Source organism: Carlito syrichta, unplaced genomic scaffold (genome assembly GCF_000164805.1).
Source record: "Carlito syrichta isolate Samal-C Ts95f unplaced genomic scaffold, Tarsius_syrichta-2.0.1 Scaffold306821, whole genome shotgun sequence".
Classification (NCBI taxonomy): domain Eukaryota; kingdom Metazoa; phylum Chordata; class Mammalia; order Primates; family Tarsiidae; genus Carlito; species Carlito syrichta.
The window spans coordinates 354,972-368,428 of record NW_007250917.1 but is presented as its reverse complement, the minus strand read 5'-3'; the positions used below and the strand labels follow the sequence as shown (position 1 = coordinate 368,428).

The 13,457-nt window shown below is 47.0% G+C and overlaps 1 protein-coding gene across 1 annotated transcript in view; it reads left to right on the top strand.

Moving 5' to 3' along the window:
- Positions 1-13,457, top strand: part of EP400 (E1A binding protein p400) — a 117,488-nt gene that overhangs the window by 35,276 nt on the left and 68,755 nt on the right. The window contains exons 12-15 of the mRNA XM_021715187.1: positions 2,499-2,588; positions 7,269-7,376; positions 9,165-9,355; positions 9,638-9,815. Of these exons, the coding sequence (XP_021570862.1) occupies positions 2,499-2,588; positions 7,269-7,376; positions 9,165-9,355; positions 9,638-9,815 (567 nt within the window). The remainder of the gene's footprint in view (positions 1-2,498; positions 2,589-7,268; positions 7,377-9,164; positions 9,356-9,637; positions 9,816-13,457) is intronic.

Here is a 13,457-nt window from a genome sequence, read left to right as displayed (position 1 = left end):
CCCGGCTAATTTTTTATTTATTGTAGAGATGAAGTCTCGCCAAGTTGCCCAGGTGGGTCTCGAACCCGTGGGCTCAGGCAGTCCACTCACCTCAGCCTCCCAAAGGCGCAGGATTACAGGCTGAGCCACTGAGCCCGGCTTGTTTTGATTCTTGTTTGGAAGTCAGTAGAGAGAGTCTGGCCAGGTTGTTGATGTGACACTCTTGTCAGTGAGGATTCAATTTTGCCGCATGTGACAGAAACAAAATAACGAGCTAAGATGAGTCAGGAGCTGGGGCTACAGGGCCCCGTGCTGACTCTGCATCTTGGTTGTGTTCTCAGGGGATCTGCTTGTCCTGTCTGTCAGTTATTCTGTCCTAGTGCTAAGTCTCTTCCCTCAGTCACTGTCTGGGTTAGGTGGCTCCTGCAGTGCTAGCTACTCTTCTGGATGGGTCGTTCCTACAACTTCAGCTACTCTTCTATGTGGGGGGCTCCTATAGCTCTAGCTACTGTCCTGAGTGGGTGACTCCTGCGCTCCAGCTACTTTCCTGGGTGGGTGGCTCCTGCAGCTCCAGCTGCTCTCCTGGGTGGGTGGCTCCTGCAATTCCAGCTCTTGTCTTGGGTGGGTGACTCCTGCAGCTCCAGCCACTCTCCTGGGCAAGTGGCTCCTGCAGCTCCAACTACTCTTTTTGTCGGGTGACTCTTATAGCTGTAGTTACTGTCATCATAGCTGGAGGAAGCAGTGAGTCAGAGGAGCAGAAAGGGTGCCTCTTGCCTGGTTGCTGTGTTGAAACATTCTCACAGATGCACCCTGGCAGGGCTTCTGCCTGCGTGTCCCTAGCCAGCTGCTGCTGCTCGGTAACTGGCCCTTGCAGCCTTCAAGTCAGGCTGAGTGGGCGTGGAGGAAGGTGGGTCTGGCTAGGGAGGAAGGAACAGACTAGATACTTCTGGAGGTTGCTGTCCTGGCAGTGTATAGGGATTTCACATGCTTTCCTGATGGGTCTTTAAGTGTGAGGAGCACTGATGGGGTGGATTAGAGGCCCAGGAGTGACTGCCTTGCCTCCTGTGTGTGGGGTCATGGTGCTGTGCGCTTTATTTTTAGGGAAATTCTAGTGCTTTCTTTCCTGACCCTGTCCGATCTATATTTGCTTATCTCTGGGTCTTATAACTTTAAACTATGAGGCCGTGTTTTCTTCTCCATCTTCACTCCGAAGCCCAAGTCATCCAGGGAAAAGTTGGCAGTGATTGTGACAGCTAACACACCAGACACAGAGCATTTGAGACTTAAGACTGGTTGAAGGTCAGGGACAGAGGTGCACTTCTTTCATTCTTCATAGCTTGTCCTGTACCAGCTGGGGTGGTGTGCCCCGAGGGCTGGTGCCCAGAATTCCAGGTAACATCATTCTGCACTTGTGGATGAATTTAACTCTGACCTTTTAGGCAGTCAGAGAAACACAATGGAATACAATAGGTTTGTATATTTCCTGTCACCTAGAAAAGAATTAAGTCCTTTCTTTATGAAGAACACATTTTCTTTGATCTGAGGGTAGCTGCTGTTACATTTGTAACACCACCTCATTATTTTTTGAGTTGGAGTCTCAGTCTGTCACCCAGGCTGGAGTGCAGGGGTATGCTCATGGCCTCCGCAGCCTTGACCTACTGGGCTCAGGCAGTCCTTCTGCCTCAGCCTTCCAAGTAGCTGGAACTATAGGCATGTGCCACCATGCCTGGCTAATTTTTTGATTTATTGTAGAGACGAAGTCTGGCTGAGTTGCCCAGGCTGGTCTTGAACCCCTGGGCTCAGGCAGTCCTCTTGCCTCCGCCTCCCAAAGTGCTGGGATGACAGATATAAGCCACCATGCCCAGCTGGCAGTGGGGTCTTGTAGTGGAGAAGTGAGGGGGTAACTGGCTCGTGGGGAGAGGTGTTGGGTTGTTTGTGGGGAGTAGCTATAGCAACACATGTGCATGCTGACGGGAGAGGGAAGGCACACTTGCCAGGCCTCATGGTGGGGACGGGGTCCATTGGCAGAGGAAGCTGAGCTGCTGAGATCTAGTAGAGTCTCTTTCCTCTGCCAAGCTCCTGCTGGAGCCAGGGGCAAGGTTCAGGGTTGGAGGTCTGAAGAGAGTAGAGCTGGCTTGAACTGGTGGTTGTGGGTAACAGCAAAAGAGTGAGGGAAAGCATAGCAGGTGAGGCCGGGGCCTACAGGGTGGGCGATGACAAGGCCATGGGTCCCAGGCAGCATGCTTGTAGGGCCCAGCAAAAGATGGACCATTGCGCAGCACTCTGTGTGCTGATCTGAGTGTTTCCTAAGAAGCCAGGGCTGTTGTTCACATCCTGAGATGGAACGGGAGATATGGTCCCAATTTCCTGCTCGTTGAACTAAGCTGTCATTTCCAGATTTGACCTGAGATACTAAAAAGCTCAGTTTTAATTTCTTTAATAGCTATGCAAAACAACTTTGAAGCCTTATTGTGTATAATAAGTTCCATCTCACTGATGTTTGATGATAACCATTTCAGTGGAAGACGAAGAGGAGACGATTGAAGAGGAAGAAGCGAGTGAAGGGGCTGTAGATCACCAAACAGAGCTCTCCAATTTAGCCAGAGAAGGTGAGGCCGTCGTTGTCTTATTAACGGTTGCTGTCATTAAACATTAGATAGATACCAGTGGCCACTTAAAAATGTGCCAGCTATAAATAACAATGCCTGGAGCACCAGTGTCACCTGCTACCCCCACTTCAGAGCAATAGCCTCACGTCCCGCCTGTCGCTCACACGCCTCTGTCCTAGGAGGGCCAGCCCTGGATTTCATACTAGTCACTCTGGACTCTCTCCCTTGCCACCTGCGTGTATCTCCCTGAGTGTGTTGGTTAGCACGTGTGCATGGAGTTGTCCCGGAGTCTCACGGGCCTGCCTGATCTGCTCAGCCTCCATGCTCCTGCTTCATCCATGATGCCGTGTGCTGCTGTATGCTTGCTAGTTCTCACCACCGAACACTTGTGAGTGTTCTTTGTATATTCATGACACAAATTCTTAGCTGTGTGTTGACGTTTCTCAGTTACTGGCATGAATTTTCATTTCTTTTTTTTTTCCTTTTTTTTTTCTGAGTTGGAGTCTCACTCTGTCGCCCAGACTGGAGTGCAGACTGGCCACCGCAGCCTCAACCTGCTGGGCTCCAGCGATCCTTCCACCTCAGCCTTCCAAATAGCTGGAACTACAGGCGCGCGCTACTACGTCCAGCTAATTTTTTGATTTATTGTAGAGATGAGGTCTCGCCAAGTTGCCCAGGCAGGTCTCGAACCCACGGACTCGGGCAATCCACTCACCTTGGCCTCCCAAAGTGCGGGATTACAGGCTGAGCCACCGAGCCCAGCTGACTTTTTATTTCTTTATGGTGTCTTTTGATGAAAGGTTTCTTTTGTTTTGCTTTGTTTTTGAGTTGGAGTCACACTCTGCTCACTCTGTTGCTCAGGCTGGAGTGCAGTGGCACGCTCATAGCCACTGCAGCCTCGACCTGCTGGACTCAGGCGATCCTTCCACCTCAGCCTGCCAAGTAGCTGGAACTACAGGCATGTGCTATCATGCCCAGCTAGTTTTTCTTGATTTATTGTAGAGATGAGGTCTTACCAAGTTGCCCAGGCTGGTCTCGAACCCCTGGGTTCAGACAATCCTCTCACCTTGGCCTCCCAAAGTGCTGGGATTATAGGCATGAGCCATCGCGCCCTGCCCAAAGGTGTTCTTAATTTTAGTGTTCAGTAAGTCCTTATGTGCAACTTTAAGTGAAACAGTATACATCAATGTTGTTTTATTATAATAATAAGAAAAAATTAGTTTATTATATAGTTAGCCCTTGAACAATGTGGTACTTAGATGTACTGACCCTCCCTGGCGCAGTCAGAAATTCTCATACAACTTTTGACTCCCCAGAATTAACCACTAACAGCATATTGTTGACAGGAAGCCTTACTGATAACATAAGCAGCCAGTTAATATGTATTTTGTATATTATGTGTTGGATGCTGTCTTCTGACAGTAAAGTAAGCTGGAGAAAATAAAATGTTAAGATCATAAGGGGCTGGGCACAGTGGCTCAAATCTGTAATCCCAGCAGTTTGGGAGGCCAAGGTGAGAGGATTGCCTGAGTTCATGGGTTTGAGACCATCCTGGGCAACTTGGTGAGACCTTGTCTCTACAATAAATAAAAAAATTAGCCCAGCAGGGTGGCATGCACTTGTATTTCCAGCTATTTGGAAGACTGAGGCAGAAGGATCACCTGAACCCAGCAGGACAAGGCTGTGGTGGCCGTGAGCATGCCACTGCACTCCAGCCTGGGTGGCAGAGGGAGACTCTGACTCAAAAAGAAAAAAAAATTGCTTTTGTCTGTAATGTAATATAACAGTGCAGTTTCCTTTTTTTCCTCTAGTGTATAGCTAATTATCCTGGCACCACTGTGGAAAAGTCCTTGTTTTCCCCATTGGTCTTCAGTGCCAGCTCAGATATAAGTCAGGCTTCTTATCATGCATGACTCTTTCTGGAGACTTTGTTCTTTTGTTGGTCAGCTTGTACCAATTTCTATACTAATGCTGCACTGTTTTCCTTACTATTGCTTTATAATGATTCCTGATACCTGGCTAGATAAGTTCCTCTACCTTGCTCTGTTTTAAGAGGGTCTTGAGTATTTTGGAAGTATTTCAGAGACACATTAGAATCAGCTTATCAAGTTTCACAGAAAAACCTGTTGAGAATTTTGATAAGAATTTTTTTTTTGAGTTGGAGTCTCTGTTGCCCAGGATGGAGTACAGTGGCACACTCACGGCCACCGCAGCCTTGACCTACTGGGCTTAGGTGATCCTTCTACCTCAGCCTTCCAAGCAGCTGGAACTATAGACTCATGCCACCACACCCGGCTAGTTTTTGTGATTTATTGCAGGTCTTGACAAGTTGCCCAGACTGGGCTCAGGTAATCCTCTCTCCTCGGCCTCCCAAAGTGCTGGGATTACAGGCTGAGCCACCACGCCTGGCCTTTGATTAGAATTTAATTGCAATTCACTCCAGCCTGGGTGACAGAGTCAGATCCCAGTTCAAACCAAACCAAAACAAAACAAAACTAATTACATTAATGGATGTTTAGTGAGAATCGCCATCTTTATGAGGTTGAGCCTTCCAATCTATGATCAAAATATAATTCTCTGTTGATTTAGGTTTTCTTAAATAGCTTTCAGTAAAATTTTATGATTGTATTTTTTTGTTCAATTTACTTTGAGGTACTGTATATTGTTTGAAGTTGTGGTATATTTTTAAAATTTATATTTCAGTTATTTTTTGTTCTTTATACCTCAAACCTTAGACTTGAAATTCTTTTCGGGTTGGAATCCTACTCTGCCACCCAGGCTGGTGTACAGTGGCATGATCACAGCTCATTACGGCCTTGACCTCCTGGATTCAGGTGGTCCTCCTACCGCATCCTCCCAAGTAGCTGGGACTGCAGACACGCACCACCATGCCCAGCTAATTTTTAAAGTTTTTTGTGGAGATGTGGTCTTGCTATGTTGCCTAGGTTAGTCCTGAATTCCTGGGCTCAAGTAACTCTCTCTTTGGCCTCCCAAAGTGCTGGGGTTACATGCATGAGACACTGTATCCAGCCATAGTCAACTTTGATAGGGACATTTTCTAAGAATTTGTTCATTTTATCTAAATTTTAAAATTTATTGGCATGCATTATTAATAATTCCTCCTTACAGTGCTTTTCATCTTGGCTGTCTTTGTGGGTATGTTTCCCTTTTCCCTATATTGTGTATTTATGCCTTCCCTGTTTTCTTGATTGGCCTTGTCAAATGTTTTTCAGTTTCATTATTCTTTCTACTTGGAGTCTGTATATTATTTTCTGTTCTGTTATTTTCTCCTCTTAGTATGTCCTTTTTAAAAACACTGTTGTCTTTTTCTGATTGTAGAAGTTAGATGACTAGCTCATTAATTTTTATGAGCTCATTAATATAAACATCTAAGGATCTAAATTTCCTAGTCATGACTGCTTTATCATATATCATGTTTTACTATTCAGTTTTAAATGTTTTCTAACTTTCCCTGTGTACTTTCTCACTGACCCCTGAGTTGTGTGGGCATGTGCTCTTTAGTTTCTAGCAACACAGATTTTTTTTTTGGGGGGGGTTGGGGTCTCACTCTGTTGCTCAGGCTGGAGTGCAGTGGCATGCTCATGGCCACCGCAGTTTCCACCTACTGGGCTCAGGCGATCCTTCTCCCTCAGTTTTCCAAGTAGCTAGAACTATATTATAGGCACACGCCACCATGCCTGACTAATTTTTTGATTTACTGCAGAGACGTCTTGCCAAGTTGCCCAGGGTGGTCTCGAACCCCCAGGCTCAGGCAGTCCTCTCACCTCGGCCTCCCAAAGTGCTGCGATTACAGGCTGAGCCACTGTACCCAGGCAACACAGGGCTTTTAAGACATGTTTTTATTGTTATTCTACATGAGTTGCATTTTGATTGACAGTAGATTTGTGTGTTTCTCACTTACCTCAATTGTGTTGAGGCAGCTTTTTTTTTTTTTGAGTCAGAGTCTCACTCTGTCATCCAGGGTGGAGTACAATGGCACTCTGATAGCCTCTGCAACCTAGACCTGCTTGGGTCAGGCTATCCTTCTGCTCTGCCCCCCCAGATACCTGGAACTACAGGGATGTGCCACCACGCCTGGCTAATGTTTTGATTTATTGTAGAGACAAAGTGTCACCAAGTTGCCTAGGCCGGTGTGGAACCCTTGGGCTCAGGCAATCCTCTTGTCCCTGCCTCCCAAAGTGCTGGGATTACAGGCATGAACCACGGTGCCCAGCAATTTTTGTGTTCTTTTATGAATAAAATTGAGTTTCTTCATTTTACTTAAATGGTTCTCATCTTCACAAATGAGTGTTTTTTATTTTTATCTTTTTTGTATACATTTAAGGGATATAAGTGCAGTTTTGTTACATGGACTCATTGTGCAGTGGTGAACTATTACTCTAATTATATACATTGTATCCATTAAGTAATTTCTCGTTCACATCCACAATCCCTGCAAGAAAATATTTTAGACCCTGTGTCAGTAATGGGCAGCCATTTTAGTTTTTAGAAAGAATAAATACACTTTCAGTTTCCAAGGACTGATCTAAAGCCAGGGGAAGGCATATACGTGAAAAGAAGCTCCTTCGTTCTGGCTGTGGCCCTCCTGGCTACTTTGTCTTCTCAGCTAAATGCCTGTGGCGATAACATCGTGCCCTTTCCTCCTGCGACCCTCTCCAGCTGAGCTACCCCTAACTGACCTGATGAAGCTGTACGAGGGCGCCTTTCTGCCTGGCGCTCAGCGACCCCAGCCCAGGCCGGATAGCGAAGAGACAAGCGGAGAAGAAGGTGTGTTTCCAGCATGCAGAGAGAGTTCAGGTTTGAAAGTAAAGGCCATGACACTTACAAATGAAGACTTGATATCAGAATAAGAAATTTACTTTTCAGGCCAGCATGGGACTCGTACCTGTGATCCTAGCACTGTAGGAGGCTGAGGTGGGAGGGTTGCTTGAGCCCAGGAGTTTGAGACCAGCCTGGGCAACATGGTGAGATCCCTGTCTGTACAAATAATAAGATAATTAGCCGGGCATGGTGGTGCATACCTATAGTCCCAGCTACTCCGACGACTGAGGAAGCAAGATGTTTGCCTGGTCCCAGGGGGTCAAGGCTGTGGTGAGCCATGATTGTTCCACTGCACTCCAGCCCAGGTGACAGAATGAAACTCTGACTCAAAAAAAGAAAGTTTGTTTCTTTCTTTTTTTTTTTTTTTTTTTTTTTTGTTTGGTGAAATAAAAAATTAAAAATGTATTTAATTTGTAATTTTATATTGAGTAGAATTTAACTAAATTCTGTGATTTTCATTAATTTGACACAATTATTAGAGCACTTGATCAGGTTGTGAAAGCTGTGGAAATATTTTTCTCTAAACTTTTTTTTTTTTTAGTTAGAGTCTAGCCGGAACTACAGCCGCACGCTACCTTGCCCAGCTAATTTTTTGATTTATTGTAGAGATGAGGTCTCGCCTGCCCAGGCGGGGTCTCAAACCCGCGGGCTCAGGCAATCCACTCACCTCAGCCTCCCAAAGGCACGTGATTACAGGCTGAGCCACCGAGCCCGGCTTAGACTTTTAAATGTCATTATTTTATGGACCTAGATTTTTATTTTTATTTTTTTTGAATAGGAGTTCCACTCTCGCCCAGGTTGGAGTGCAGTGGCACACTCATGGCCACTGCAGCCTCTAAGTGCTGGGCTCAGGCAGTCCTTCTGCCTCAGGCTTCTAAGTAGCTAGAACCACAGGCACATACCACCATGCCTGACTAAATTTTTGATTTATTGTAGAGATGAGGTTTTGCCAAGTTGCCCAGGCTGGTTTCGAACCCCTGGGCTTAGGCAGTCCTCTCTCCTCTGCCTCCCAAAGTGTTGCAATGACAGGCATTAGCCACCATGCCTGGTTGACCTAGATTTTTATTATATTTATAAAAACTGTGCTGTTTAGTATACCAGTTTTCAGTAGTTTATGCTACTTGTATTGTAAACATTCCATCAGACATATAGAATACACCAAAGAAAGTTGGCCTTTCCTGTTGTCATTCCAGTTGTTCTGATTTTAACATATGTGCATGTGAGTCGTGGGAGGGGGTGGCTAGGAGAGGCAGGTGGTGCCGGGTCCCATAAGAGTTCCCAGGTGAGGCCAGGGCCTTTTCCAAATCCTGTGCAGGCAGCAGGCCCTGGAGAAGGGAGAGGTTGGTCTCCTCCTGTTTCCCATACTTATGGAACACTTCTCATTTTTCTTTCTGGTGGAGGGGAGATCCCTAAACCCTGAGATGGCTACAAATTTATCCATGATAGTAGCTCTTGATTGTGATCAAGGTGGTTTGCAAACACCAGGCTATTTGGGGCAAATTAAGCTCTGAGAGCATTCCAGAATAGTTCTAACTTTGACAGTTTCATAAGAGTTCTTGCCCATGTATCTAGACAGCATTGTTAGAGATATAAATTGGATTACAGACACAAAGGTTACTACTGAATCTGTATGTGAAGTGTTCATATTCCATTAGCTTCCCTTCTGGGCTATTCATGTTGAGGTTGATGAGCCCTCCCAGCGGCCCCACACCCCTTGTCTCGTTGTTGTTGCAGATGCAGAAGATTGTGCTGGGGATGGCGAGAGCCGGAAGGACGTGGTTGTCATCGACTCACTCTTCATCATGGATCAGTTTAAAGCCGCAGAGAGAATGAATATTGGGAAACCCAATACCAGGGACATTGCAGAGGTCACTGCTGTGGCTGAAGCCATCCTGCCCAAGGGCAGTGCTCGGATCACGACCTCGGTGAGGACAGGGCTTTCCAGCAAGAGGGGGGCCGTCTTTGTGAGAAAGCGCATGTTTCTTAGTGGGTCATGAGAAAAGCTTTTTCTAATTCCAAAGAAGTGCTTTATCCCAGCGCTGTTGTCAGAAAATGCGGTTCTTGGTCTTCCCCTTCCTGTTTTCTGTAGATCACTTTTGTGGTTGTCCCGTCAGTTTTTCACATGACTGTTTGATTTCAGTTTTGAGACAGTTTGGATGGTTGTTTGACAAGCAGTTATTCGTTGGTTCATCTGTCTGTTGCTGCAGGTGAAGTTTAATGCTCCGGCTTTGCTCTATGGTGCTCTCAGAGATTACCAGAAGATCGGCCTAGACTGGCTGGCCAAACTGTACCGCAAAAGTCTCAATGGCATCTTGGCAGATGAAGCCGGGCTCGGGAAGACAGTGCAGATCATTGCCTTTTTTGCCCACCTGGCTTGTAATGAAGGTAAGAGCTCATTATGCTTTTGATCAGTACCTCTCTGAACACTTGGCAGTAGGTGGGTGCATCTGATGTGCGGGGGCCTTGACTTTCTCATCCCCTCTTTGCTCTTGTCCTTTGTCCTGAGCAGAGTAAGATGCGGTTTGTTGCGTGAATAAGTACCGTCGACATTTGGTATTGTTTAGGATCTGATAGAATATAGAGATCCTCCAGGCAGCAAGGCTGAGCTTGTGACTCTGGGTCCACCTGTAGTACAGGCAGCAGAGCTGGCGGGTCAGCCTCTGGCGCTGCCAAGCCAGTACCCTGGGCGTCCCCATCTGACTGCGGGAGCTCATGGTTGGCATTGCTTGTGGTGTGGTTGTCAGAGCCCTGCTGGCTTGCTGCATCTTTCTCGTGTTGGGGTGTGCCGCCCTCCTCTTCTCCCGCTGTTGTCCCCTCTCAGGGGCAGTTTTCTGACCTGCTGCTCAGGTTCCTTACAGGACAGGCCTAGGTCCCCTACATGGCTGTACAGTAGCCCATGTGACTGCTACCCTGCGGTCTGTGCCCTCCCCAGTCTGATGGCGTTTCCTCCCCTGGTTCTTCCAACTGGTACACAGCTTAGCGGGCCTCTGGTCTCCCACTGGACCTTTAGAGCCGCCTCCCCGTTGACACTCCTTCTCGTCCTTGGAGCCAGGCGCCCTCCTCAGTCTCCTGTCTGTGTCTGGCTGCAGAAGAGGGGTGACTGTTGTCTCTAACACAGGGCAGGCTCTCACGGTTCTTCACTTGTAAAATGCATGTTCAGTAAACCCCTTGGAATGTGGTTCCACGGTACACTGCAGCCACAGGCTTAAAGCAGACCTCGCTGTAGCTGTGCAGGAAAGTGGACACGGCTCCAGCCATTCCACATTTGAGTTTTGAGATTCAGGATGGACACATTTGAATGAGGTAGGTCAGTAGGGAAGTGGTGGCTCATGGGTGCTCTGACTGAGGCTGGGGGAAAGCAGATAGAATACAGGAGCCCTGGGAGAGCCAAGTCAAAGGACTTGGAAGTGGGGGCCGCTCACTGGGCTCATTGTCTCTCCAGCTTAGAGGCAGCTTCCTCTAAACACTCCTCCCGACTGTGAGGGAGCGTGCCCTCACCCTGCTGATTCTTCTGAGGACCTTTTGTTTTGAAAAACTTCATCAATCTCATATTCAGTTTTTAAGTATATAAGTGGATCACCTTCTGAGTTCCTTATTTATTTCCATTAATTTGTTTCTGTTTGAGGCCTAGTATTACAGAGTTTTAAATGTAGTACCTTAACGTGGGTTTATGTATAGGGCGGATCCCAAAACCCCAGAATTTATTTATAAAAAATGTGTATTAATTCATCTTCAAAGTACTCTCTGTTGGATGCTGTATACCTATCAAAATGCTTTTTTTCACTGCTCTAATAGTTTTTGAATGTGTTAATTTTCATGCCTTTTAGCACTTGGGCCATTTTTTTGTTTGATGTCTTCCACATTGGCAAAAGTCCCTTTGAGGACTTTTTCCATCCAGGGAAACAAAAATCTCTTGGGATGAGATGGGGTAAATAGGGAGGTTGGGGCATAGGGGTCATACCAATTTTGGTTAAAAACTGCTGAATATTCAGTGCGGTATGGGCAGGTGTGCTCATAGATCACCCATCATGATAACGAGCAAACACACTGAAAGAATCTCCACACAAAAAAAAAAAATTCACTGAAACTGAACGCAGCCTCTCACAACAACACTAGCTGGTACACTGAAGCCGATGGGTTCCTAGAAGACTTACCTAGCGGGGGAAGCCTGAACTACAAGACTACAAAAGATAATTCCAGTTTTTTTGGGGGGGTCCCCCCTTGTATACAGTTACTTTGAGATGGAAAACCACCTTGCCTTTCTATTGTATTATTTCTTTATTGTATTTGTAATAGTAAAACGTTGAAAGTAGCCACTGCTTCTGAAGCCAGGGAGTCTTCGTTAGTTCAGCAGACCAGTGGATTAGCCATTCATTCCGCAGGTCCTTATCTGGGGTCTTCCCTGGACCAGGCGCTTCTCAGCCCTGCCGGTGCGGCCCTGCCCGCAGGAACCCCATACTGGCATAGACAGACCTGGAACGAGAAGGCTTGGAGGAGGTGGATGATCCAGCGGGGTGATAGTGCTTGGCCAGCTGGAATAGGGATCTCAGGGCTGAGGCAGTGGACGTGGGGGCTGCAGGTGCAGCTGGCGTGTCCAGGAACAGTGCAGAGGCCAGTATGAGGACAGGTGAGTGCAGGGGCCTGGGAGAGGACAGGGAGGGGATAGGGTCAGCAAAGGCAGAGGCCAGCCACGAGGGAAGCCTGGTAGGGAGTGCCGGGATGGCCTGCAGGGCAAGAGGGCGCGAGGCTCTGTGAGCTGTTGTGACAGGTACCGCTGGGCCTGGAAGGCGGGAGACTCTGGCCCCTGGGAAGGAAGGGCTGGCAGAGTGTGCTGGTTCCTGGGAAGGAAGCAGCTGGGCGCTGCTTGTCCTGCTCTCCACAGGGACAGACCACAGACATTTCCCACCTGGTGTGTTTCACGCTACATTGGGGGGCGCCTCCTCTGTCCCAGGTTGGTGGCTTTTGGGCTCCTCATCATTGGATAACCGGGGAGTAAAGAGCTTACCAGCTCGCCCAAAACATTGTCTATTCTTGGAGGAGGTTTTTAGTTCCAAAGGGATGATTAGCTCGCACCAAGTGAACTTCTCATACACCCACTCTATTTTTCTTTTTTGTTTTTAAGGAAAAAAATGTTTCCCTTGCTTACCTCCTTTCATCTCCAGATGGTGACCCCAGCTCAGTCTGATGTGTGTCCAACCCAGTCTCCTGCATTTCTCCATACACTTTTAGGTAGACACACATAGACACTTTTTCCTTTGCAAGAATGGAATTATGTGCTAAGTATTAATTTTAATTTTTTTAAGTAATGGGATGTTGCTGTGTTGCCCAGGGTAACCTCCAGCTCCAGAGCTCAAGCAGTCTTCTCACCTCAGCCTTCTGAGTAGCTGGAATTACAGGCGTTTGCCACCATGCCTGGCTTAGATTATTTTAATCTTATTTTCCATTTGAGGAAAAAGGTCATCTGTGCTTGATTTGTGTTTCCTCACTTGTAGGTTGTATCTGTTAAAGAGTTAATTGCCGGGCAACCCCTTTGGGTCCCCTCCCGCTGTGGGAGCTTTTCTGTCCTCTCAATAAATCTTGCTTTCTAAAAAAAAAAAAAAAAGAGTTAATTACCCTTTTTTATTTTTTTCTTTGTGAGGTTTCTGTTCCTATCCTGGGTACAGTTTTCTATCAGTGATGCTTTTTCAGGACAGCAGGAGTGCTTTGCATCTTAGCAGTGGTAGCCGTAAATGGATGCAGATATTTGTCCTTGTTTTAGCTTTCTTTTTTTAAGTCAAATCGCCCAGGCTAGAGTGCAGTGGCAATTTCACAGCCATTGTAGCCTCTACCTGCTGGGCTCAGGTGATCCTCCCACTTCAGCCTTCCAAGTAGCTGGAACCACAGGTGCCCACCACCATGCCTAGCTAATTTTTTGATTTATTGTAGAGACGAGGTCTTGCCAAGTTGCCCAGCCTGATCTTGAACACCTGGACTCGGGCAATCCTTTTACCTCTGCCTCCCAAAGTGCTGGGATAACAGGCGTGATCC